This window comes from Mauremys mutica, chromosome 4 (genome assembly GCF_020497125.1).
Source record: "Mauremys mutica isolate MM-2020 ecotype Southern chromosome 4, ASM2049712v1, whole genome shotgun sequence".
NCBI classification, from domain to species: domain Eukaryota; kingdom Metazoa; phylum Chordata; order Testudines; family Geoemydidae; genus Mauremys; species Mauremys mutica.
Window position 1 is genome coordinate 92,070,156 of NC_059075.1, and position 27,296 is coordinate 92,097,451.

Below are 27,296 nucleotides of genomic sequence, written 5' to 3' on the forward strand. Positions count from 1 at the left end.
AACCTAAGTAAACAAAAGTGTCCCGGCACGCCAGCTGCTTACCCTGACGGGCCAGGACAGCAGCTAGTGGGGAAATTTTGGGGGAGGGAGAAGTTGGGAGTCAGGGGAGTAACCCCTGTGACTACCCCCCACATGACCCCACTCCTAGCCCGGGACACCCCCCACTCTCCCAATCCCATCCCTTCCATCTTATCTGGGGAGGGTGAGGGGAGAATGTCTCTGGCCTGGCTGGAGCTGCTCCACCAGGCTGGGCAGCGCGGCCACAGCCTGCTCTGGCAGGTGAGACCAGGCGGCGCGGCCGCAGCATGTTCCAGCGGGCTGGGCCGGGTGGCACAGCTGCAGCCTGCTCTGGAGGGCGGAGCCGAGTGGCACGGCTCCAGCCTGCCAGCCCCGGAGCTGCAGCTGCTTCGGAGGCTGTGGGGAGAGCAGCGTGGCCAGAAGCGGAGAGACTCTGGCCCTGTCTCTTCCCTTCTGGTTCTGCTGGCTGTGCTGCCTCTCCTTGCTCCCTCTGTTGGGAGGTGAGGCCGTGTCCCACCTCTCACTCTCTGTACCCGTTCATAAGCCGACTCCCTTCTCTGGTGCTTCCCTTTTTTACTAAAAAAATTCAGCTTATGAATGAGTATATACGGTAATAATAAAATAATAATACATTGCACTTCCATATTATCTTTTAGGCAAGAATCTTAAAAGACTTTACAAATATGAAATTAAGCTCACAATAGCTCTGTGACCAAAGGAAATATTTTTTTAAGATTTTACATTTTACAGATAGGGTGACTGAGGCAGAGAAAAATTGGCTTTCCCAATTTTACAAGGAAGTCTTTGTATGCAGAGCCCATATTAGAACTTCTGATTCCTAGTTCTCTGTTTTAGCTACAAAACCATTTTTTTCCTCAAAAGAAGATCATATTCTTCAAAACTATTCACTAAACTGTTTATCCAGAAAGAGTTCAGAGACTTGATGATTAGAGGTATGGTTAGACTTCTATATGAAAAGATCAGGACTATTTAATTTAGAAAGAAGATGAATAAGAGGGGCTTAACAGAAGTATATAAAATAATGAGCAATACAGAGACGTCAAGCACTCCACTTTTCTCTCTGTCATAATACAAGAATAATAGGACTTCCAGTAAAAATGAAAGACAAATTTAAAAGTGATTTTTTCCCCAAAACACATAAACAACTTTTAGAATTCACTGTCTTAGTAGGATTCAAAAGAGGATTAGTCAATTACACAGACAATCAGAACACTCGTGGTTTCATTAGATAGGATACTATTTTTAAAAAGAAAGATAAACTCTTATGCTTCATGGCGTAAGCCAAACAGTGATTGGTATGGGATTAGGAGGAAACTTCCCCCATGGGCCAATTATTCCATGGCAGTTTGTTATGAAGTTCCTTGCACCTTCCTCCTAATCATCTGGTAATGGCCACTGTTGGAGACAGCACACCAGACTAGATGAGTCTCTGGTCTGATCTGGTATAGCAACTCTTATATTTCTATGGTATCACACTGAGAGCTCTTCCAAATCAGTACTCACCTGTAGAACACTATTAATAATTTTCTGTAATAGTTTTATTTTCAAATTTAGTAATTGTTTATTAAACTGTTTTTAAACTGGGAAGGCCATAACTGTGGAACAGTCTGACTCGTGGGAAAAACATCACTGTAGATCCAGCATTTAACAAAGTTTTGGTAGGCTTTACAATGATCTACAGGGAGGGAAAATTCTTCTAAAATATGTGAAGCCGTTTAGAATGGAAACTGGCCTTTGTCACTTGAAGCTTTGAGACTCTCTTCATATGGAAAAGACATTAAATGATGAACAATTTATCAATAAAACAATTCTGTGGGATCAATACACTTTACCAACAAGAGGCCTCATATTCTTTTGGCTAATTTGGATTTATTTGATTTGAAGATCAGCCATTTATTTGACCCATCAACAAGAACTGTCATACAGTACAGTGCTGACAGCTAAAGACAAAAAATGCTGAAATCCCATTAAAGGTTTTTGTAGGATTATTTGGAAGATCTGGTGGTGTACCTAAAGAATTACCTGAACGTTTTGCAGAGTGCTTTTAGGGGCACATGAAGCAAACTCCTTCAAATTGCAGATGTTTGCAATACTTCTCAAATGCACTGGAAAAACTAAAATGCACAACTTCTTAGTTCCCTGCTCCATACCATCAGTAATATTTTCTTTAAGGTCATCACCAACAGAATAGTTAATTTATTTCTCCTTTCAGTCTACTCAGACAAGACAGATTTTGTTTTAGGGAGATGTTTAGTTTGTAATGTATAGTGCCCATTGAAAGTTGTTTATATCTCCTCTCCTATGTAAGGTTTTCCAGAGGCTTTGGTGGTGTCATGAGATATATTTCATAGCATGCTCATGTAAGAGTGAGCTGCTTAAATTACTGTGCAGGTCCTTGTAACTACATAAAAACTGCACATTACAATGCAGCAAGGCTTGCATTCTTATAGTGCTAGCTCCATATTAAACACTGCTGTTCCATGCGTGACTTGCCTCTCCTTCCCCAAAAGTCACAACTTCTTTCTTTTCAAACCCTTTTTTCCTTGGGAGAGAAAACGGAGAACTGCGAGGTATAAAGAAACATTTAGATCGCATATGCTTTGACTGTAAGTCAACCTAACTTTTCAGTTCCTAAGGAAGTATGATGTGTATTTTTATGTGCAGTATCATAAAATAAATTAAAGACTTTACCAAAAACTGGTTTCTAAGGGAATTAAAAAAACATATCAATTTCCTGAAAAACATTTACTAACTTTCAAACAATTTGAGAATTATAAGTATTTTATGTTTTATTCTGATGTGTGATTATATCAAATGTAACATAAGTCTTGTTAGATGCAAAGGTTGCTTTAGTAATTATTATTTTTATTAAGCTCTGTAATAAATACTAAAGTAAAATCCTCCTCAGGGACCAGATAAGAAATTCAAGAGAGGACCACATAAACTGGTGGCATAATGCAGCAGGAATAAAGCACAGGTAGAGTCAGATTACTCAAAAATCAAATAAACAAATAAAAAAAATCACAGAAAACTCTCCCAACCAAGGGTTCATCCCACTCCAATGATCCAGATGGTGGGACTGTACTGAGTTTGCCAGAGATGGTGGCTTAAGGTCCAAGCATCAGGTCACTCTTTGAAAACAAAAGTTCAATTCTCAACACACTCTCACCTTTTCCTTCTTTGGAGGTAGATACACTAAAAATTATGTGAATTGTGACAACCTTCAGACAAGACCTTGAAAAAAAACCAAAACTGTCTTTGCTCTGCAGTGACATTAGAAAACCTATGACACTTTTCAAAACAGTAGTAGTTTACTCCCATGTCTTTGGCTAAAATGTCCTTCCCTCCTTATTGTACAGTGTTTTGTGTGCCAGTTGTTCAGATGGCTACCACTCTCCACCCTAGAAATGAATATATATTACTAGTGCTCTGAAAATGCTAGACTCTGGCATTACAATTCTTGCAACATGAGTATAATTATGGCAGTAAAATTGTTTTACATAGAAATTGTCCTGTAAGAGGTGCAAGGCTAGTAAAGAGAGAGAGAATGCAAGACAAAGCCAAAAGTAGGCTAAAACAAAAGAATTAAGTAGAAATGTTGCAGAATAGCTGCAAATTATACAAAGTTAATTCTAAAAAACTATTAACAAATGCAGATGCAATTATCTTCCTAGATTAGATACATATTTTAATTTACATAGAAACGTCTCTATATTTGTTATATTTTAATATATACAATTAAAATTCTTGATAAATTACAAAAGTAAGTGGATTACTACTTACTAAACACTAGCATGGTTATTAGCACAGCAGTTAAAAAAAAGATTGAATTAATCCTGATCTGCCCCAAAAAAGGGTACACAATTCTGACAGATCCCTTAGTACAGGCAGTGGGAGTAAAACATATCCATACGATAATCACATCCTTACAGAAATTGAAAACGTATGTGAAAGTCATGGTGGTCCTGCAAAAATATAAACTCATAAACGATTTCTTGATTCAGTGTCATCATTCATTTCTTTCATTTGAGAAATCAGAGTTTTAGCAGGACATACAAAGATTGATGGCTTTTTCATAAAAGGATATTTTATGAAACAGTGAAATGTAGCATATTTCTACCTGATAAATGTGGAGACCTGTAAACTTTGAACCCATATTGGCCTTTGTTGCTTGTGACCCTGTTTAAGTGATTTATTTTCTTTTAACAACTGCAGTCTGCAGGAGGTTGAATATACTTTGTAGATATTCAATTCTGTTGAAAGTGAAATAGTTTAAACTCAGAATGGCTAACATCAGAAGCTCTAGTACTTAGAAATCATATTATTCTCATTTCAGTATCCTCTTTAGGAGTAATATTTATGGTTTGAGAAAATATGTAATTTATTAAAAACAATCTGGCAGGCTGCCCCAAAGCTGTAGACCCTGGAAATCCAGGCTCCTGAGGAGCTGGGCAGGCAAGCTGGCAGGAAACCAGGAAATCTGACAGAAACCTATCTGGTTTCCAGAGGAACTTTGTTGAGAATGAACCATCTCCGCAAAATGTTTGCATTTCAATCAATTGGCAAATTCTGACAAAAAAATGTTTTGTTGGAATTTTTCCAAACAGCTCTATCCACACGGCCATCTTTACACTGAAGCTCCTTACACTACCTTAACTCCCTTATGCTCACTTGGCCTCCCTTTTACTTATACTCTACCAGTATGCAATGGAAACTAAAGTGGTAATTTACAAACCAAGGAGAAGGAAGAACATGTAAACTGGTGTAAATTAGAGCAGTTCAACGCCTTTTGACTTATATATTGTTCTGCCTCACAGATGCAGAGCTCAGAGCAAATCCAAGTATTTTCTCCACATAGAAACTAGAGATTTCCTCACAATGGAAGGGATTTGAATCAACCACTGAGAAGAGACAACCAGACTAAGCAACTGTTTACCATCAGAAGCAGTCTTCTTTGAGATTTTGCAGAGGCAATGATGGAGACCAAGAACTTTGCCTTTTACAGTCACAACTGAATTTTTTTAAAAAAATCCTTATAATGCAGTTAGTTTCAGCATGAGACTTCCCACACTAGTACTCTAGCCATCCTCCCTCTCACTTCATCTGTCCCAGGTCATCTGTAAGCCATGGTGACATGTAAGGCCAAGAGAAGAGGCAGCTTAGGGTATTCCATTTCTTTCAGATCTGATTCTCACTAGTGTGACTCTTGTCTTTGATGCATCAAGTTTAGACTACTGAAAGGTGCTCTTTATAGGGCTATCCTTTAAAGCTATCTGGAAGCTTAAACTAGTGCACAATGCAGCTACCTGCTTATTAAGGGGAATTTTCCCAAGTAACATATTATACCACTGCTCTACTATATCTGCACTGGCTACCTGTTATTTTTCACATGGAGTTTAACCTATAAAGCCCTAACTGGAATGAGACTTGCTTACCCAAGAGTTTCTCTCTCTCCTCTTGCGATACTGCTGCAGTTGCAATCAGTGAAGATATTCAAGCTGGAGACCCTTCAGTTTAAAAGGGAAGGGGTCTGGTGGCAGGGTGTTTAATGTGAAGGGCCCCTGACTTTGGAATTCTCTTTCCCACTATTAGTCCAAAAGACCTTCAGTTTGCTGACCTTCAAAATGCACTGGAAGGTCCATCTGTTCTCCTGGACATATGAGAAGGGTTGAGGCGTCTGGTGGGTGTGTTCTTAGGGGTCTGTTCTTTTTGTATCTAATTGCTTGGTAGATATTTTGTTATGTGAGTAGGGAGTTGGATTAGGATGGATGCTATCTTAATTATATTGTATGTTTAATTTTTAGCCTAAAGCTCTAGGATAGTAAGTAAAATGGATACATACAATAAAATAAAGAGTACATCTCTTTTGTAATCATTAAATTGTTCATATTTCTCATAGGCTCTAAGCTTCTTAGAGTAGGGACATTGTCTATGTGTGTGTTTTGTAAAGCATCATCTGAGTGTATGGCATTATATATATAAAATACATAAAATAAATGTTTAAAATTCCCCACATTTTTATTCATGTATCTTTATGGATTGTCATTAGAAAATAAATTTTATGAAGCAGAGGAGTACTATTATTGTAGATTTAGTTTGATCTTATTAAACCCTCCTATTTTGAAGCAAGAGAGACAGTACTCACCATTGTTCTCAGTTTATGAGAAACTGTCTTTGATCAGCGTGGCCAACAACTGGCAAACTGATTTAGTAATTTTGATTTATTGAATATTATGGAAATAGACATTTTAAATAAGAGAACTCCTTTTAAGTATTTATTAACATTGAGTTCATGAAAGTAGGGCTAGATTGTGATACCCTTTCTCTTGTTGAGTAGCATCTCACTCCACAAAAGGTCCCATTGATATCAACGGGATAACTTATAGAGTAATATAGTACTCAATGTGAGTAAGGATATTAGAATCTGGCCCTCAGAAATTTGGCAAAGCCCACAAATGGTGACAATGGAGCTACTCCTCTGAGTAAAGTTACTTGTATATGTGATTCTCTGCTCCAAATTAATGGAACTTTTGGTTTCAGTAAATATTGCGGGATCAGGATCATGTTACCAAAGACATATAGTATTCTTTCCAGAACTCCAGAAGAAATCATTTCCAAAGATGAATTTCCCATATTTAGACCCTAAGCTAAAGATATTTAGTATGTTAATAATAATACTTAGTTCTTATGTTTGTGCAATAATTTGAAACATTCAGTGCGCAACACATGTTGCTGTACAAGAGAGCTACAGATCTTCGTTCTGATTGATACGAAAATCACTCTTGAGGAAAAAGTTACAGGGCTCCCTAAGGGCCTGTACAAATGGATCTGATTACAGGATCAAGGCCTTGTATTGTATTTGTCCAAATTACATTGAAAACTCCTCAGGGAATGGGAGGAGTTTTTTGCCCTGCACATCACTGGTGCTACATATATATAAAATAAGATTAAAGTCAACTCTTTTATTAGCCACACAGTAAAGAAATTGGCCTAATTAAGAATAGTGTTGACACTTACAAATAAATAATAATAAAAGCAAACTAATATCTGTGCCAATAACCCAAAATATCTCGTGCACTCTTTTTTTTAGGCTCTATAATATTTCTTCTCAATATACTAATAAATTATTCACCAATTTCTGTTTACAACAAATAATTTATATAGTTAATTTGACCTTTTTTTCTCCAAATTGTCCAGGAGCAAATTGTGATTTTCTTTATCTTTCATAAAACATTACTTGCCATATAATTTATGTAAATACTTTTAGGCTGTAGGTTGTGCACAAAATACAGGTGTGAAGTTTTGACTATCTATGTAGGTCACATGGTATATTTCTGTTCCGTGACTGAGTGAGTATAATGCTTAGTATTATGTCCTCAGTATAAAAGATTGGGTTTACTAAATCAATATTTGCTTTATGCAAACATATTCCATTATACCCTATAGATTTGCTGCTTCTTCAAAAATTCCCAACAGAAAACTCCTATTTCATAGATAAATTAAAACACGGTCAAAGCAAATCTGTAAAAGCCTTTGAAAAAATTTGCAATATTTGCCCAGCTCTATTTGTAAATATATTAGTAAACAGACTGTTTCTTATAATTTAAAAATTTGGTTGGTTTTAAAATTTGGCTTGGTTGGTTTAAAAATTGCCAGTGCTAAAGGTTTCTGTTATATTGTTCCCGAAGGTCAGAGTTGAAAATTTTAACTTGAGGTTCTATTGAGATATAGTCACTGCGCTTTAGTAAGTCATTCCATTATCCACGGTTATAATCTTCACTGACTTCAGAAGTAATTGCTTTACTAAACTAAAAGGAAGTCTGATTCTAATTTGCTATCTAGATCTACATTCTTATATTCTTTTTATAGATTTTTGAACAAGTTATCACTAGAATCTTCCTTCACTCAAACGTAAGTGAAAGTTTTATCTTTCTTCGGATATCACAGAAATAATTTATTACTAAGGAAACAAAACCTTTTGTCTCACAGTATATTTCTTCGCGACAGCTGTGGTATTTCAACGAAAGCACAAAAGCTGTGATGGTCTGGACTGCAATCAACCATTTTTAATAGGAAATTTTTACAGACTTTTAATAAGATCTTCTAACATAATTTATGAGGAGAGGTTTTGAAGTGAAGAGGCATTGTTTGGCAAAGTGTTCTTCCTCTAATCTCAGGAAATTTAAATAATAGACTGCTCATTTCCTCTAAACTTGGGATTTCTCCTAAAAATGGTTAAGAAAAACACCTGCTACACAAGGTCCAAAATAAGTGTGTCCATAGTCCAAATAAAATATATTTGTATGACAAAAAGTTCCACATCAGAGCCAACTATTATTAATGATGTAATACTGAATTTTACTTATTAAATTCAGTGCATATTTTATTTTTTACCTTTTTAATGTGGGTGACAGGTTAGTCTGAGAAATGGTTAGGATGGATTTGAAAGAGGCAGGGAGATGTTGACTATTTAGGAATAGTTTAAAATAAAACCAGATAAGCATGCAAAAATTCCCATATTTGCTGAAATGATTAAGACTTCTTAAGATTAGAAAACCTGGAAGTATCACAAGATGGGCTTCCTAGTGAGATATTTAATATGTCTCGCAAGAACAGGCTCTCAAAAGGTATTTTAGCACTTGCCCTTCCTGTCCCAGCCAAAACCAGGAAATACAGATGCACAGGAAAGTTAAAAAAAAAATTTATAATAAAGTCAAACTTTATAATAAAGTCCATACTTTTCTGGACAACAAATACATTTTGATTTGGGATTCGTTTGAGTTTTGGGCCAAGTTTGGGTCAGTTCTTACTTTATCTGGACAAGTTACCATCCATAGTTTACATTTAAAGTAAAGGCTTTCCTACCTATGCTGTCCTAACTATGGCCAGATCTTCTGCTGAGGAAAAAGAAGTGAGAGGAGCCTTAGAATGAAGAAATCTCTGCCAGGATTCCCCCTTGCGCCATAGCAGCATGGCTCCAAGCCACACTACCACACTTTCCTTCTGGTCACCAGTGTGTCAAGGATCTCAAGCAAGCATTCAGCAGAAAAGACACAATAGTTGCAGAGCTGGAGGGGGTGCCAGTTTTTCTGACCAGTTTCCACAAGGCTGCGTCTATTTGCAGTAATCCCTCCCACCCAAACCATCCCCAGCCAACTCAATTTTCATCTCTTCATCCAGATATCAGATTGCCTAGAAAGTCTTCCCAAACTGGAGAAGGAAAAGGTATCATCACAACAGCTGTGCATGTGCTCCTCTTTTGTATGGAAAGGTGGGTTCTGTGTGTGAAGGATCCCCTTCAAGAGGAGGATCTGGGCCTCAATAGTCCAACCCTAAAACCCATTGACTTAAAAAGACTACTTGGTTCCATAAAGCCTTCTCATGTGAGTAGGAGTTTGCAGGATATGGCCCCTAAAAGCTTAAGGAATTGTTTTCTTCATCATAGTGCCCAGAAAATGCAGGATAGGACACGCATTGTGCTCTATACGCCATCTCTTTTTTTCTGGCCCTGTCTACTGCAGCAAAATAATCTCTGGTTTACAACAGGTGTCAATCACTCACCCCCTCTTCTCTCTGTCCTTCATACCATCCCCAAGTTTCCTGAATTCCTGGGGCCTACGCAGCTGTGTACTTTGCGTATGGGTAAGGATGGCCCTGCTGATATAGATATATCTATATGCTAGCTCCTTCTGAAATCATACTGGATTTTCTGTGCTCTTTCTCTTTCTTGCAGCGGGTGGGGCCTGCAAACATTCCACTATCATGAAGATCTTCCTAATCCACTCACTCTTGTTAGTATTAGTAGACTGCAGACAGCCAGTTTGTCAGGTGGCTGCATTCCACTGCAATCCTCGCTGTTATTGCAGGATGTCTGGCTGCTTGAAACCATGTTTTAACCCCATTCCATGCCAGAGCCTGTGTGTGGTTCATGCACTAAATATTTAAATATTATAAGCTTCAGACAGTGATCAACATCCGCCACAATACATGTTTCAAGATCCATGGGTCCTACGCATGCCTATCACAATATGTGGTGTACCTCTTCCAGTGCACTCAATGCCCAATATCAATTATGTGGCTCAAACCAGACAATCCCTATGCTTTTGAATGAACTCACATAGGAAAATGATTAAAGAGAAAAACATCTGTGGGTAAACACTTTTCACAAAGTGATCACTCTATATCTGAGCTATCAGTCCTCATCCTGAAAGGAACCCTGCACAGCACTTCCAAAAGACAAGCCTGCAGCTCTGTAAAATAACCACGAGAGGCATACAGCTTTCTGTGCCAGAAGTACAGTGCCACGGTGCCAGTGTAGAGAACCTGGTTGATTAGTGCTGCGAATGGCCTCCAGGAGGTGTCCCACAATGCCTGTTCTTACCTCCCTGGTCATCGGTTTGAACTCTACTGCCCTGCCTCAGGTGACTAACCGTCATCCATATCCTGTAAATTCCTTTGGAATTTTGAAAGTCCCCTTCCTGTTTGCTCGGTGATGCGTGCAGTGGTCTCAGCGCATCTTTCCAGGTGGCCATGCCTGCACCATGCACCAGGCGATCTCCCACTTGGAGCAATGCCGAGCTGCTGGACCTCATCAGCATTTGGGGGGCGGGACCATTGCTGCACACAGGTGAGCCACATAAGGGCCAGGACAGAAGCCACAGTCTTGGAGAAGACCCTCCCTTGATTCCCTGCTCACCCTCAGCAGCGAGATATCTTCCATAATGAACACAGAGTGTGAAAAATGTGGGGACAGGAATGATTATCAGGCGCACCCTACAGTGTTAGCTCTCCCGAAGAGCCACATGCCCAGTGTACAGTAGGGTCCGGGAACACTGATTTACCCTGCCCCTGCGGCTACTCACCATTTGGGGGGTCTTGTGGCTCATGGGTGTTTGCCTGGGGTCAGCCAGTTAGTGACAGGTATGTGAATACTGGCTGCGTTTTAAATCACTGAACCAGTATTCTGTGTGTTGCAAACAATACTGCTTCTGTAAAATGTTGCATTTTGGCTTCACAAATACAGTAATTCCTCACTTAATGTTGTAGTTATGTTCCTGAAAAATGTGACTTTAAGCAAAACGATGTTAAGCAAATCCAATTTCCCCATAAGAATTAATGTAAAGAGGGGGTTAGGTTCCAGGGAATTTTTTTTTGCCAGACAAAAGGCATTATATACATTTTAAACAATGTTGTTGTTTCTTAATAAAAGAATTGTGTTGGTTTGAAGGCAATCTTTATTCTATTAATTGAAAGCAAACAAAGCCCTGCAAAGCAACGGGCAATTATCTTAAACCTTCATAGTGCATCGTATGCACCAATCACCATCACCTCCTAGCATTAAGCACTGCACTCCCGAGCACTCCACTGTGGTCAGCACCTCCATTAAAGCTACAAGCAATCTCGTGTCGTAGCTAGTACATGTGGCGAGATCAATGTCGCACTCCTCTTGCCTTTGTAGTTCAAGGAATAACTCCACTACCACTTGTGACATGTTAGTCAGCAGGGCCGGCTCTAGGTTTTTTGCTGCCCCAAACAAAAAAAAATTTGGCTGCCCCCACCCCAGCCCTGGGCTCCCCCACATCCCCCCCTGCTGCCCCAGCCCTGGGCTCTCCCCCCACACACCCCGTGCTGCCCCAGCTCTGGGCTTCCCCCTTCCCCTCACCAGTGCCCCCCCACCCACACACCCCCTGCCGCCCCAGCCCTGGGCTCTGCCCCCTCCACCTGCACCCTCCTTCCGCCCCAGCCCTGGGTCACTGGTAACTTGCTCCCAGGGCGGGTCATTCAGCAGGAATTTTGGATGTGCACAGAACACAGACAGGATTGGTTCCCATATGGTTACAGAATTGCAGTAAAGTGGAACAATTTTCAGCTTGTGTGATTGGAGGATATCTGGGTGCATATTATAAGACTGTCCTTCATAAATGAGGAAAAGTTGAGGTGCCTTTATTATTCTTTTGTTCCACTCTTTGTTTCTATTTGCCAATGTCTTCACTGTCTTCCTTTTAAACAAATAAAACTTAAAAAAAAAATCTGTGTTCAAATCTGGAAGGCAGGTGCTAGATTCCCTTTCTGAATATTAGCTAAATCTGGAAAGGAAAAGTCAATTTCTGCTTCCATGGCTCAGAAGTGGAAATCCTCCTACGTGCCTGGTACTGTATCTAAAGCTGCCCAGGTCCAGTAGACCCTCCCTTCCCTTACTTTTCATTTTAAATTCTAGTGGGATCCACGTACCTCCCTTGCTAGGCTTCAGATAGAGAGGGGCACTGTCCATTTAGTCCACCCAATTCTTTCTTTGGGGGCTGCAAGGTGAGGTCACACCAGTATCCCTAATGCAGTCTGGAGATGTCTTCTGAAGGGGCTATCTGGGCCAAAGCCTTCTACTCCTTGGGCACATTTGTTCCCCATTCACAGTGCCACCCCACTCCAGCAGTGAGCTCTCCATTCACAGCAAGCTGCAGCATGAGGTTTCAGCTACCATACTTCCTCTCCCTCCCTTTCCTGTTGATAGCGACCAAGGGAATGCTGGGAAATGTCATTCTTTCCCTGCTCCAGGGCTGGCTCTATAGGCAGGCAGCTAACCAAGGAACTACAGTGCTCAGGGCCCCCTGTTGGTTCTCAGCTCCCAGGCTGGATCCCTGCTGGATGCCGCCCCTGCAAATGGGCTGCCCCAAGCAGCTGCTTGCTTTGCTGGTGCCTAGAGCTGCCCCTGTAGTCAGAGTGAGCAGCATCCATTCCTGCAGCCCGAAGAGACACAGCACGCAGTACACAAACCATTGAAAGATGGTGCCAAATGTGGACGGAAGCACAGGGACTTCTGGGATGCGAAGCAATGCCTCACAGGGCATTGGGACAGGACCCAGGATGCCCCGTGACCCCTCCACCTTCCCACAACTCTTAGCAGCAGAAGAGGAAGAGATGCTCAGTGGGATAGCTGCCCAGAATGCACCGCTCCAAATACCGCTGCAAGCGTGAACATGCTATTGAGCAGGCAGCTGACAGTGTGAACACACAACAGTGGTTTCCCTTCAGCGCTCTCTGAGCAGCGTTGTAACTGCCAGCGCTGTAACTCTGCCAGTGTAGACATACTCTTAGTACCTTTCCCAAACCTGAAGAAGAGTTCTGTGTAAGATCGAAAGATTGTCTTTCTCACCAACAGAAGTTGGTCCAATAATGACCTCACCCACCTTGTCTCTCTAATAAGTTGCAGATTCAGTTACCTAAAACAGAGTCGCATATATAGAGATGTTACATTTTTAGTGGGAACTAAAGCACATTCTTTTACTTAACCTCGCTAAGATCAGTAACTTAAAAAAACCCACATAAATTTTAAATTAAAAAAACACTTCCTGAGATTTCAAATACCAACAGAGTCCCCTAACACCTTAATCCTTCTGGGAAAAATAAAGTAAGCACCACGCAATATACTGTGTATGAGTATTTCAGAGAAGACCTTAAAACTGCATGGTCAATAGTTATTTTATTGTTTTATTTATTTAATAACGTACAGTGAGCCTGCATCTGGGTTCATCACCACAGCAAAGAGCAGAAATTAAAGATCCCATGACAAATCAGGTTTGCATTAGTATTTTTAGCCAATATGTTCCTTCTCCCACCCACACCTGGGCAGCATGCTGTGCACTGGTTGTCCAGTGCTGTCTCTCCAGTGGTGGATGCTTTTTTCAGTGGTGGTGGATAAAAGACATTTGTGAAGTGCTTTGGAATGAAAACAGTAGCACCAAGATTTTCAAAGCGCTAACCATCCATCCTCTAAAAAACTTTAAAATCCTTTTAGTTTCTCAAGTTGGGCACTCAAAAGATGGAGACATCCAAAATCATTAGTCACTTGAAATATTTAATCTATTTAAATACAAAATATGATTTTTTAAAATGACTTAACATAAACCAGATAATATTAAAATATGCTGTTTAGGAAAGTAGTTTTTAGTAAAGATATCTCAGTATACATTTAAATTGGGGTTGACCGTTTCAAAAAGCACTGCTAAAATCAGTAATATAATAAGATGGGATTAGGGTGACAGTGAGCTATAGGTAGAAGCACAGTTCATAGTACCATAAACTTGCAGATCTCCAAAGCAATACAGGAGCATTAATTATTATTATTTATTATTTACATAAAGCTAGTGCACAAAGGGCCTGATCAGTGACAGGGCTTCATTGGACTCAGGAAGGTGTAAGCAGACACAATCCTTGCCCCAAAGAGCTCACAAGATGAGAGTCTGGTCTGTGCGTGGTTGAGAGATCTCTAGGAAGAAAAGACTAGATAACAATCTTCATGATTTAGTAAAAACTGTTTATGTTCTTTAAAACATTTCTAAAATAGTTTATCTGTAAAATATGTGGAATATACAACAATAAATGATAGTGTGGCAAGACACAGTATAAAGGTTTTAACGGTATGAGCTTGAAAATGATGTTTTCTTGTATGTGCACACATTTTACAAAGTCCTTTAGAAATATTTCACAGTTTCTAAAAATTGTTATAGGTTGGGACATAGTGATCTGTTGAGAACATGTTCAGGGCAAGTCCATGGTATCTGTGGTTACTGTGATCCAATTATCCAAAACTCCTGATAGGGGCATGATGGAGTTTCAGCCAGTATTCCAGCACACAGACTAGAGCAATGGTTGCAGACCTCTGCCCTGCAAGCCCACAGTATTCCCACAGACTGGAGCTGTAGATTGCATTCCCCTCAGCTCGCACAGAATTCCCCATGCAAAGATAAATTAATCAGGTTTCCTGCAGGGGAGGTGGAGCCCTGGTTTATAAAGAGAAGTTGAAGACAAGAAGTTGTGTTTTAATGGGAATTGCGAAATTTTCATAAAAGGGAATTTCCAGAATTACAAAAATAACATCTGCCCTTGTTAAAGCACAGTACTTGCAGTGGCTTCATTTAGTCAATGTATTTCAATCATTCATTGTAGACTACTACTTTTTCCTAACTACTGCATAACATATCAACACAAGGATTAAGATTTTTTTTCTCCTAAACTCAAAAACATTCAATTAATATTCAAGGAGTCATTGTTTCTAAAAGCTTTTTAAAATTAATTGTTAAAATTAATCCATCATGCATAGGAATCCATTAACCTTTAATGCTATTTTAATTAGTGCTCTTCTCCACTTTAAGGCTGAAGTTTTGTTTGTAACTTCGAGGCTAGATATTCATGAACACCATATGCTCTTTTTGCTCAACAAACAGCATTATCACTTCAGGAAGGCACTCCTGGTGCTATGATGAGTAAAACAATATATATTTTTTTCATACTGTAGATTGTTTAAACTTTTGAAGCATGAAACAAATCCAGTCATTATGGACTGCACTGCACTTAAAAACCATAAATTATTGACATCAGAATTAAGAATTTACCAAGCATTAAATCAGCAAGATGATTCACACTTTCAAGTGTAAACAATGTAATCCAGAGGGTTGCCATACCAACCTCAAAATGCCCATTAAAAAGTATCGTAATCACTTCAGCTCCCTTTTCCTGGTACTGAACAATTTCATTACTGTTTTTTTTTCTCACAGAAATGTCTGTTTTGAATTAGTCTATGACTTACAGAGTATGAAAAAGTTCTTTATTATTTCCTAAAGCTACTATGCCCAAGCAATAATAAGCCAGGACATCCTTCCTACAAAAGGTATTTGCTATTAAACATAAGACACTGGAAACATTTTAACCTAGTTATCAATCTTGGGGCCTTATAGTTGCCTATGGAGGCTACTTATCATAGCACCAGAAGTACTTTCATACTGGTGCTTTGTTCCCTTCTGTCCCCTTGGCAGCATAGCTCCTGCTCAGGTCTCTCCTGTGGATGCTTCCCTCAGATCCTTTCCTCTTATGTTTTGGAGGGTTCCACAGCATGTAGATGTGGTGGGGAAAATGAGGAAGAGAGCAGTTGTCCCACAGCCCTGCCTTCTCTCACCTTTCAGGGTTTCGGGGTGGGCGGGTGGTCAATGGAGGGGAAATTATGCCCCAGAAGCAGCATCTCTTCCTTTCATGGCCAATCCTGCCTAACTCTGCTGGATTCTTGCCCACTATGTAGGCAGAGAACATACTGGAATTTTAGGCATACTGTAACTTTTCCAATGTTGGTTATAATTCCCAGTGCAACGAAGGCAAGGAAGTGGCTTACAGTAGATTACTACTAATCTAGTGGAGGATTTTCAAAAGAGACTAAGTAATTTAGGAGCGCAAGACTTTCAGTGGGACTTTAGTCTTAAATCATGTAGGCGTTTTTGACACCCTGATCCCTAGTGAACATGAATTATGAAAATAATTATTAAAAGTAATAGGAGAAGGAAAGGAAAACTAGGTTTGGTTGTTTCGTTTCCCCCTCCCCTATTTTTTGGCTTTTTTTTTTTTAACCTTGCAAATATGAGAACTATCAAGCCTGGTCTCCCTGGTATGCTGGAGGTCTCCCTTGAACGATGGAAAGATATGGATTGGGAATTTTCTCAGCCCTTTGCTACAGGGACATATGTTGAATACTTAACAAGAGAGCTTTACCTGCACTTAATAGGAATTTGAGTAATAAAGATTAAAACAAAAACAAACTAAAACTAAAACTTTAATATTTCAATTAAAAATCCCATCCCCTCTCAGTTAATCAAGTTATTTCCAAAGTACCTGTAATGTCATAAATCTACTAGTTCTCTAGCTGTTCATAGAGTTTTCCAAGAAAAACAGAAGAGGTACACCTTTAATTTGTAATGTAAAACATAGACGAAAAAAACTTTTCTGGGAAAAAATGTAAAAAGAAAAATCTTTCAGACTTTTTTATACATAAAAATGGGAACAATATTAATAGTTATAAAATGCATATATGCATATCTATATATAGATATATATCATCTTAAGATCCCAAAGTACTTTACGGAGTTAGTTAAATAATATCTTCATTTTACAGATGGGAAACTGAGGCACAAACAGATCAAGTGACTTACGAAAGGTCACACAGGAAAGTCAGTAGCAAGGCTAGGATTAGAACTCAAGACACCTGACTTTCAGTACTGAGTTCTAATCACACTGCCTCACTATTTATTCTTGTGGGGTATTCCTATCATTTTCTTACCATATAATGAGAATCATCTGACAGGGAAAAATACAGCAACTAATTTCTGGCAAGAAAAAGTTAATTTTTGAACTAGCTTTTAATATAATGAATAAATAGAATCAAAACCTTTATACTGAATATTCCAATATTTAAAAAGTGTCCAAAGTCTGAGCTCAGATCTGGATCAGAATCTGAATTTTGCTAATCTTCCCCATCTTTATAATGGGATGAACCAAATTCTGAGTGTTTTCAGTCCATTTCTGGATCTGACTTTTGCACCTTCAGCTCAGCTATAGATTAAATGAATGATTAAAATATACACATGCTTCTGAGTGTTAGCAAGTATTTTATATAAGATATTCTAAATAGGTTCTCAGAAGTGCAATAAGCAACATGACTAACATTGGTCAGATATAGGGTGACCAGACAGCAAATGCGAAAAATCGGGACAGGGTGTGGGGGGTAATAGGAGCCTATACAAGAAAAAGACCCCAAAATCAGGACTGTCCCTATAAAATCGGGACATCTGGTCACCCTAGTCATATACCATTTGTTTTCTCATCCTTTCCCAAGTAGGAGAATTGTATGTGCAGTGAAGAGTTTTGTTTTGGTAGAGTTTTTTGTTGTTGCTTTTGTTTTGAATATAATGTTGCCTAGTCATGTAGCTATTCAGTAGTGCCTACCCACAACCAACCAAATTAAAAAAACTAAATTGATAGCAATAACAAAGAAGAGAAGCACAAGAGGCTTATCAAGAGCTATGATGAAATCCTGGCCCCACTGAAGACAATGGGAGTTTTGTCATTGACTTTCTAGCCAGGATTTTACCCCCAGGAAGGATTAAATTTCAGCAACTTACTGTACAGTTGGATTTCTTGTTTGTCATGACAAGTATCATGAGATCATCCTTCAGCTCTGTAGATAGTATCCCTCCTGAACCAGTTTTGCACCTATAAGCAGAAGAGTATTGTTTTATTAGTTACAAAAGATTAAAATGAATTCTAAAACTAAAGGAGTCAAAAGATACATATACTTGAATATGATCAGTACAAAAGTGGCAGCTATAATGGTGGCAAAAAGACAAGCAAGAAAACAACAAAGGTTCAAAAGAGCAGAGGGCCAAGAACAGAAGATTATGGCCTCTATAGAATAGCAGTCTTGTGAAAGATAGATAAAGAGCACTTAGGTAGGATTAGAATGATAGCAGGAGGAAATCAGAGACACTGGAATAGGTATACACTTTAGCACAGATCCTCAAAGGTATTTAGGTGCCTAACTCCTACTGATTTCCTACATAAATTTGAGGATCTGGGTCTCTAATCCTGTTTAACCAAGATTGGTTAATAGGAATAGTGTACACAGACAGCAGTGAGCTCTTTAACCTTCCCGCCTAGAAATGGCCAGAGGGAAGAAGTTGGGAAAAAAGAAGAAAAATTGCAAATGTCTGTATGACTACAATTGGAAGCATATAGGGCATGGATATTAGTGAAATGTTCATACAGCAAATACACAAAGCCCATTTACTGAGAGAGCTGTGACAGTTGTCAGCGTAACAGGAACAGCAAAAGTGGATTTTGTAAAGCAGTAATGGTCTATCTCAGCAGTCTGTAATTTTATAGTGCCTGGTTATGACCCTCTCAGAAATCTGTACCACATTATCAGGCATCTTGAACCCTTAAATTATGTTGCAGATGATCCTGAAACTGTCATGCTACTGATTGTGAATTCTTTAAATACATTTTAATTTAAATAAACCAACTTGAAAACTGAATACCTCCTAAATTTGGGGTCTGTAATTTGGCAAGACTGAAAGAGTGCTTTCCCACTTCATACTTTACCAAAAGACCACCTCTTTGGGCCTATTTGAAGTCTCAGAAGGGTGGGCATAAATCCACCAAAATGAAAGACCCACCACCTCATAAGAGAGAGAAGCCACTGAGCCCAGAAATCAACTAATTACTTGGGATTACAAATCTGAGCATAGGGACAGGTGTCATGACTCATAAATAAAAAATGAGGGAAATGGATGGTGTCTGTAAAGGTACAATGCCCACTGTTCGGCAAAGGAGTCAGTGGATGCCCTGCAGAGGAACCAGGCCCAGACACATGAATGAGCCAAGGCATGGAGGAAGGCACCACAATCTCCTCACTGAACATCCTTCTGCTCCACTGATTATTGCCAGCTTGGCTATTGTCAGGAGGAAGCAGTCTGGTGCCTTTGTGGGGCTACAGATGGGAAGTGCGTAGAGGAGAGGAACAAAGTGTGCTTAGAAATAGAGAGAGAACCGCCACAGGCGTCAGCCTCTGAGGAGGGTTATACTTTCTTGCGGGCGGATAAGAGGATGTCTGTGGCTTCGGGGAAGGTTAGTTTGGTGGTGGGCTTTGAGTGAGACGCCCGCATGCCGTGCTGGCACCTCCCCGCGTCCAAAGACCATCAGGCCCCAAAGGCTGAGCGATGCACACGGCGCCTCTCGGCTGTTTACATTCGGGTCTCTTGCCTTTGGCGCCGCCAAGGTTCAAGTCTTCCCGCTCATCTCCGCTGTCCCGCGGGCTAGAACGGGTAAGGGACGCGGAGACGCTCACGCGACTCCAGCAGCTGGGGCTTTACAACGACCCGCAGAGCCGGGGCGCTACCGCACCACGTACAGCCGGGCGGTGGCTCCGCGGGCACCGGGACTGGCTGCGGCCCGCCAGGACCCACAGGGGGCGGGGCAGAGCGGCCCGTAGCCCGGAAGCGGACTGTGCGCGGTCCCGGAAGTGACGCACCACCACCTTTCCGGCGCGGGCGGCGTGCTCTCTCCGGGCCAGCGAGTGGAGCCGCCGCGGCCATGAGCGTCCCGGCCTTTATCGATATCACCGAGGAGGACCAGGTTAGGGGCCCGGGGAAGCCGCGCTGGGTGTCCGCGATTTGGGCGCTGCAGCCGCCCCCCCCTCCGGCCCGCACCGCGTGTCCGGCTGCTCCCCAGCGTCCCGGGGCGCCGCAGGCGGCAGCGCCGGTCGGGCTCGTGCGGCGGAACCGGCCTCCCGGCCTCCAACCCAGCAGGGTCAAGCCGAGGGGCCCGGGCCAGCCGCGGCGGGGGGGGGCTAGTAGCCGCCCGGCTGTCGGGTGGGGGCAGCGAGCCCGCGGCGCGCCCGGGCTGTTAACGGCCTGGGAGGGACTTTCTCCCCCCGCCCGCCGGCCCCTGTCGCTTGTGCTGCGGACACCCCCGGTCCCGTGCGTGCGTTGGGGGCTGGGCTGCCGTCGGGCCTGTCCCGGAACGGGGGTGGGGTTAGAAGGTGTTAACTGATCTTCATGCCGGCGTCCCCCTTCCTCGGCCGGTCCGTTGCAGAGCGAGAGAAGGCGAGTGAGGTGACATCTCGTATTGCCCTAGCTGCTGTTGGTGGGAAAGACAAGCCCTGAAGAAGAGCGCTGCGTGGCTGGAGAGCTTGCCTTTCTCCCAGCTGCAGCTGGGCCAATGAAAGAGATTGCTTCACCCACCTTGTCTCTAATATCCTGGGACCAACAGGGCTACAACAACGCTGCAGATGTGGTCAGTTTCAGTCCATCCCAGAATGGCCCTAACCCTAATAGCTAGAAGTTGTAACTGGGCCTCAGTGCACTGAGCTTGAGGTGTGGTGGATTCTTCATACAAAGCCTTTCTAAAGTCAGAATTAATAATATACCAGAGCTATATAACTCTTTATCCCAGATGATCCTAGAGCACTTTATTGTCCGTATCATTTCACCTGTTACCAAAATCTCTTTTAAGCTGAAACAAAGCAGTTTTTTAACAGTGCTCAGCAATATGAAACTCTTGATGACACTAAGCATGCAATAATATATATAGTATTGAATGGAAAGTTCAGTTTTATATCATTTTGCTGATATTTAATCTACAAATATTATAGGGTGTTACATTCTTTGTTAAAGACTAAACAGTATTTGCAAGACAAATTTATTTCAGCATAAACTTTCGTGGGCTACAGCTCACTTCTTCGGATGTATAGAATGTGTTCCACGAAAGCTTATGCTGAAATAAATTTGTTAGTTTCTAAGGTGCCACAAGTACTCCTGTTCTTTTAATGGATTCATGGGCCATTACACAAAGTAAAACTATTTCCCCATGCTTATTTCCCTCCCCCCCAGTTCCTTACATCTCCTTGTCAATTGTTGGAAATGGGTCATTTTCATTACCACTACAAACAGTTCTTTTTCTCTTCTGCTGATAATAGCTCACCTTAACTGATCACTCTACTTATAGTGACAGGTTTCGGAGTAGCAGCTGTGTAGCCCACAAAAGCTTATGCGCAAATACATTTTAGTCTCTAAGATGCCACAAGTAGTCCTGTTTTTTTGCAGATACAGACTAACACGGTTGCTACTCTGAAAACTGATGAACATGTTACATACCATTTTCTTTAAATGAATACTGGAATATATTACCCTTGTGCCTGTTGGAGCTCTGTAGACTGTGGGAATAGGAAATTGCAAAAGTTCCATTAAAATGCTTGAGAACTCCATGAGGCCCTTTAAAATAAACTTTGCTCAAAGTTAGAATAAGTTAGAACACTAAATTTAATGAATTGCTTATGTCTTTGATTAGTTCAAATATTATTTTATCCAATATTGTCTCTTAATCCCCTCCTCCCAAATTCCATGCCTCTAACATCTTTTATTTCTGCCTCCTTCCTTCCTTCATTCCTCCCCTAGAGTCTACTTTGAGGAGAAAAAAAATAACGTTAACTCAGATATCTGACATTACTTACATCTTTTATTCTTTCAACCTTCTTTGTATTAAAATTGCCATCATGGTATGGGTTAGCTCATATCTTTGAGCTGTTGCTTCAGTCTGTCTGTGGATGCCAGCACCTGCTCACTTTCTGAAGGCTTTTTAAAACTTATTTAAGTTCTGCAAAATAAATAAACATTGAAAATACTCCCAAACCCCAGAGACTAGAAATTTGTGGCGTGAATGTCTACGTGCACTACTGTCTAGTAACAGCTCTTCAGATATTCAATCCAAAACCTCTTTAATATAGTGTGGGGTTCTGAAATGTACTTTCCAGTTATTTCTTAAGAAATACCATGTTTGTTTAATTTTGATCCTTGACATAAAGATTTTTTTAAAAGCATTTATCTTTGTATTGCACTAGCACCTAAAGGTCTGGATCAGATCAGGGCCCCATGGTGCTAGTTGCTGTACAAACATATGGCTTCAAAGAGCTTATACTCAGTCATTTAGTAAAGTGTTGGATTATAAAGTTAAGGTATAGGCCTTGTCACCTGGGAAGAGGTGTGTTCTCAGCTAATTTGAGGTAAAATCCTAGAGAAGGTAAGGTATTTGTAGTTTTCACACAAGACTATGAGGGAACCACCTAACTCATGTGAAAAATACAAACTGTCTTGCTTTTTACTAGGATTTTACCTCAAGTTAGCTAATTTGAGTTAAAAGCACACTTTTTCATTCAAGCAAAGATAGCCAATAAGCTGTCGCTAGTAGTATGTACATTTGTATTAGTTTCTTTATTTCTTTAAAAGGCTGCAGAACTTCGAGCTTATCTGAAATCTAAAGGAGCTGAGATCTCTGAAGAGAACTCTGAAGGTGGACTTCACATTGACTTGGCTCAGATTATTGAAGTCTGTGATGTATGTCTAAAGGAGGATGATAAAGGTTTGTGTCTTTGAAAGTCTTGGTATGGATATTCTTGATTAGCATATTCAGGAACTTTATGATGACTGAGCTTGTGAGTCACCTTGAGTTACACAGAGCACTTGTATGGCAGAGAGACCAAGAGTGAGAGTACTACTCATAGGAAGCTCATTATGCATTAAGGAGGATTTTCAAAAGTGTTCAGCGTTGCTCCCATTTGAAGTCAGTGGTAAAATGCCTGTTGAATTAAATGGGAGCTAGGTCAGTGCTGGGAGTTCTTGAAAATCCCACCCTAAATTTTTAAAGGGACCAGCCTATACAAGAACATTAATTTTTGTCAGTAATAGAAGAATCCCAGCTGGGAACTTCAAAGCTGCTGTGTACTGAGGTTGTTCACTTACATTGAAAGTGATGTGATACCCTACTCACCCTGTCCTTGGCTGGTGTAAATTCACAAATAGATATAGAGGCCATGTAAGGCAGTGTTTAGTCTTGGTGGCATATGGTGTAGTGGTCTGTGGGAGTTAAGCCATTCTTTCCCTCCTCTCTTTGAATCTGCATAATGCAGACGCAAAAGAAGACAAAATAAATCATTTGCACAGACACCCTCTCAGATAACTGTTGGCAAGGTTTGGAGACCTGTTACACGGCCTTCACTACATAAAGACTCATACATGAACAGACTGTATTCAGTAGAAGTGTCAACATTATTATAGTACAACAGGCTCTTGTTAACCCACAATAGGGTTGTTAATAGGGCATAATTTCCCATAGTGGTGAAGAAACATGTTTCCTTCAGTGTAGTAGTTTAAACAAGGCAAAATGTGCCTGTATTCAGTCCTGTCTCTTGATGACATGCAGTTCCTTTGAAGAAATGAGAAATATAGTTTGGACTGTGTCTGAGATGGGTGATTAATCATGTACAACACCAATTTCCATTAAAAAAAATTAGTGGTGAAATAAGACTTGTTGCTGGTTAAAAGCAGGGGGGCCCATTCCAGTAAGTAGCAGCATAACTTTAAGAAGAATGAATTAATTTGATGCAAGTTACGGTTAATGGTGAGGGTAAACTAAATCAGTTAACTCTGCCCTAGAAATTTAACATTGTCTTCTGAGACCTTTCGACAGGTTGCAGTACTAATTGCAGTAAATATTAAGTGTACTATGGCAGCCTTAACTGAGTTTCTGTGCATCCTATATTCTAAATGATTTTTTGTATATGGCTATATCTTTTAGGTGTGAGAAAATAGATAGCTGCTGTGACTGTCTTATTTGAAAGGATTAGGATTCATTTAGGGATGAATATTTATGAATATTGATCATTTAGCATCTTGCAGCAGACAAATGCATGTAAAATATATGGACAGGCCCCATAATTCCATAGCCAGAATGAAACTGAAGTAGCCTTATTTGGGGAAGATTATATTCATAATAGTCTGCCATGCTTGTCATGGGGGAAGCTAATCATTTTTTTACATTGCTTTTTGGGGTGTACAGTTAATCCCAGAAGTTATACATTGGGAACGCTAATCTCCATTTTGGCATTCTAGTGAGTCTGGTGAATTGGAATATTATAGTGATCTTTTTATTGAACATCAGTGTATTTGAGATTAAAGCTAGTTTGTGCAAGGACTGGGCGAACCAGGGGATTTGCTATTCCAGTGTAGATAGTGATGGAAAGTTGTTGCAAACTCTTGGCTGCTCAGTGACCAAGGTGCTCTTGGGTCTGTGCTGTCATGAGAAGGTGTCCATAGCACAAACTGCAACTATGGCTGGCATTAATTGGCAACCTTGTTGGCAGTCTCAATGAGAATTATATTCTTTGTAGGTTCTTGTGCAGCTCTTATCACTGTATTATTTGAGTGCCTTCCAGTTGTGCGTTAAGCAATGTAATGAACATTTGTGAAATGTAGTTAATTTTCTTCCCGGGGGGGAGTGTGTCTGTGGGGGGGGGGAGATTGTTTGCAGTTTAGTGTTTTGGTACGTTTTTTAAATATGTATAGACATGTCTGCTCTAACAAACATACAGTGACAAGTCAAAGTGCACCTTGCACTTGCAGAGGAAATGAGCTTTATTGATGGTCCTTAGTTTCTGTGGGAGTTTGTTCTACGGTCTGGGACTGACTCCTGAAAAAGCTTTGTCTCTGGCAGATCAGCTTTACCCTTTTGATAAAGTACCATTGTTCCTGAGGTACAGGGTTGTCGATCACAGTCGTCATTCTGAAATTTTAGGCAGTCTTTTAGATGTGCTGAACCCAAGCCATTGAGTGTTTAAAGATAGGGATGGAGACCTTGACATTTACATTGGCTTCCCATAAAATATTGAGATTGATGTCATAGAGAACAAATTCTCTTTCCACCTTAGAAGTGGAAAATAAATAAGGTTGAGATACGCTGGCAGGGAATTGCAGGTTAAACTGAGCTGCAGTCACACACATTCTATTGTCCAGTTTAATAACTGATTTTGTAAAAAGCCTTTGAGACTGGAATTGCCCTTTTCCAGTATGTCTTGCTGAGACAAAATAAGCATTTGTGGCAGGAGTATTTCTAGCACTGATGAACTAATTGTTGCCTGCAGTGTTAAGTTGATGCATGTTTTGTTTATGTGTAGATGTTGAAAGTGTAATGAACAGTGTAGTATCTCTGCTTCTTATCCTGGAACCTGACAAACAAGAAGCTTTGATTGAAAGCCTGTGTGAGAAGTTGGTAAAATTTCGGGAAGGTGAGCGTCCATCTCTGAGGCTGCAGCTGTAAGTATCCCTTAGGGATCAGGGGGACTAAAATATTTTATAAAATATCCTTCCTTTCAGGAGGAGTGATAGTCATGTGTATATGTTTTGGTTTGTTTTTTGTTTTTAAGTACAGCCCCGGGAATTGAAAACTGGCTTCTACTGAAACTTTGTGCATGTGTGACCTTTGCATTTTTGTAACCTTTTTGCCTGTTTTCCCCTTATGTACAAATGGGGATACCTACCTACCTCACTGGGTTATTCTGAGGCTGAATTTATTAATATTTTTAGAGAGCTTTGAGATCCTCTGATGCAAGGTGCTATAAAACAGTAAGCCATTCTCATCTCTGTCCTAGCACTGAGATGATGGTGGTTAGAGCCCTGTGCGAATACAAAACTTACATCCGTGGGTATCCGCGGAGCTGCAGGGCTATAGCCACAACGAGTGAGAGCAGCAGGCTCACTGGCAGTTATCCCTGGTCTCACCAGTATGCGCAAGCAACTTGCACATTCCTGGACCGCTGCGTGGAAGGGACTCCTGTCCGAGAGCGTGCAAGCTGCTTGCACACACTATTGCAACCAGGGACAGCTGCTTGTGAGCCTTGTGCCTGGCTCAGTGGATGGGGGTGGGGACAGTCCAGTCACGCCGGAGGAGCTGCCCAGGCTCAGTGCTGGCTCCTACTAGCAACATACTGCTGCTTTTGCTGCTGCAGTTCCTGACCCAGTCACTGGCCATGGCCCCGCTGGTCTCACTCGTTGCTAGAACCCTGCATCTCCGTGAATATCAGCTTTATATCCACGGATATACATTTTGTATCCACACAGGGCTCTAATGGTGGTTAGACAGATTTTATATGCTAGTACACGTCAGTGGACACATTGATGTCTGTGCACATTCACTTCAATTGCCAAACCTGCTAGGGTTAATTGATTTGTTCTTTGTGGTTTAGGCTGAGCAATCTCTTCCATGGTATGGATAAGAATACTCCTGTGAGATATACAGTCTACTGCAGCCTTATTAAAGTGGCCTCAGCATGTGGTGCCATTCAGTACATTCCAACGGAACTAGATCAGGTAATTGATGTGGTGTCACTGTGCGCGGTCTGTTGTTAAAGGGTAGTCAGAGGTAATACATAGTGGCTATCACTATTAAAAATGGCCAAAGTCAATTGGAATAAAAAGCAGATTTTTAATTGTGAGGTTTTTGACCTTTTAAAAGTTTTTGACCCTACAATCGAGGTCAAACTGCTCTTCACAACAAACTAGAAAGTAAACCTCTCTCCTTGATGTTAAACACATCAGATCTGTCTGAGCTTTGTTTCAATATGCAGAGTGTGGAAAAAGTGCTGTAACCAGCTTTGGGACACTAGTTTGATGTCCCTCATTATGGAGGCCGAGATCTGTATGCCCACTCTCCTCCTTTAGGAAGAGGGTACGAGGTACTGATTTGGGGCCCTCCAGTGATCCACTTTCCTGATTTTGGAGTGAATACCCGGAAGAACCAGACAGGGATCTCTGGGAAAGATCCTTTCCATCATTCTTTTTCCTCTTGAGGAGCTTGGATCATGTTTAAGTGGGCACTGTTTGTAGTTCTAACGTTAACAGTCAGATTACTCTTCAGAAAACGTTAGCAGCACTTCTTTTTGAATTGTTTTCTATGTAGGTTCGAAAGTGGATTTCTGACTGGAATCTCAGCACAGAGAAAAAACATACTCTTCTGAGACTGCTATATGATGCACTGGTGGACTGCAAGAAGAGGTATGTTGAGTTACATAAGAGACTAGAGAATTTCAATAGTTTTAAATTAGTATATAGTGT

General features: G+C 40.7%; 2 protein-coding genes across 3 annotated transcripts in view; one reads left to right on the top strand and one right to left on the bottom strand.

Annotated features, from left to right (window-relative positions):
- WT1 (WT1 transcription factor) overlaps positions 1–19,746 on the bottom strand; it is a 135,612-nt gene extending 115,866 nt beyond the window's left edge. The window contains exons 1-2 of one of the 2 annotated variants that reach the window (XM_045012384.1): positions 19,618–19,746; positions 17,979–18,069 (exon numbers count right to left, since the gene is read on the bottom strand). In XM_045012384.1, the coding sequence (XP_044868319.1) occupies positions 17,979–18,017 (39 nt within the window). In that variant the 5' untranslated portion in view covers positions 18,018–18,069; positions 19,618–19,746. Of the gene's footprint in view, positions 1–17,978; positions 18,070–19,617 lie in introns of those variants that run through there. The other variant, XM_045012385.1, reaches the window with a different exon arrangement.
- Positions 19,747–19,834: 88 nt separating this feature from the next.
- The window catches only part of EIF3M (eukaryotic translation initiation factor 3 subunit M), a 28,983-nt gene continuing 21,521 nt past the window's right edge, over positions 19,835–27,296 (top strand). Inside the window, exons 1-5 of the mRNA XM_045012386.1 lie at positions 19,835–19,989; positions 22,638–22,770; positions 25,361–25,499; positions 26,429–26,552; positions 27,142–27,236. Coding sequence (XP_044868321.1) covers positions 19,948–19,989; positions 22,638–22,770; positions 25,361–25,499; positions 26,429–26,552; positions 27,142–27,236 — 533 coding nt within the window. The 5' untranslated portion in view covers positions 19,835–19,947. The remainder of the gene's footprint in view (positions 19,990–22,637; positions 22,771–25,360; positions 25,500–26,428; positions 26,553–27,141; positions 27,237–27,296) is intronic.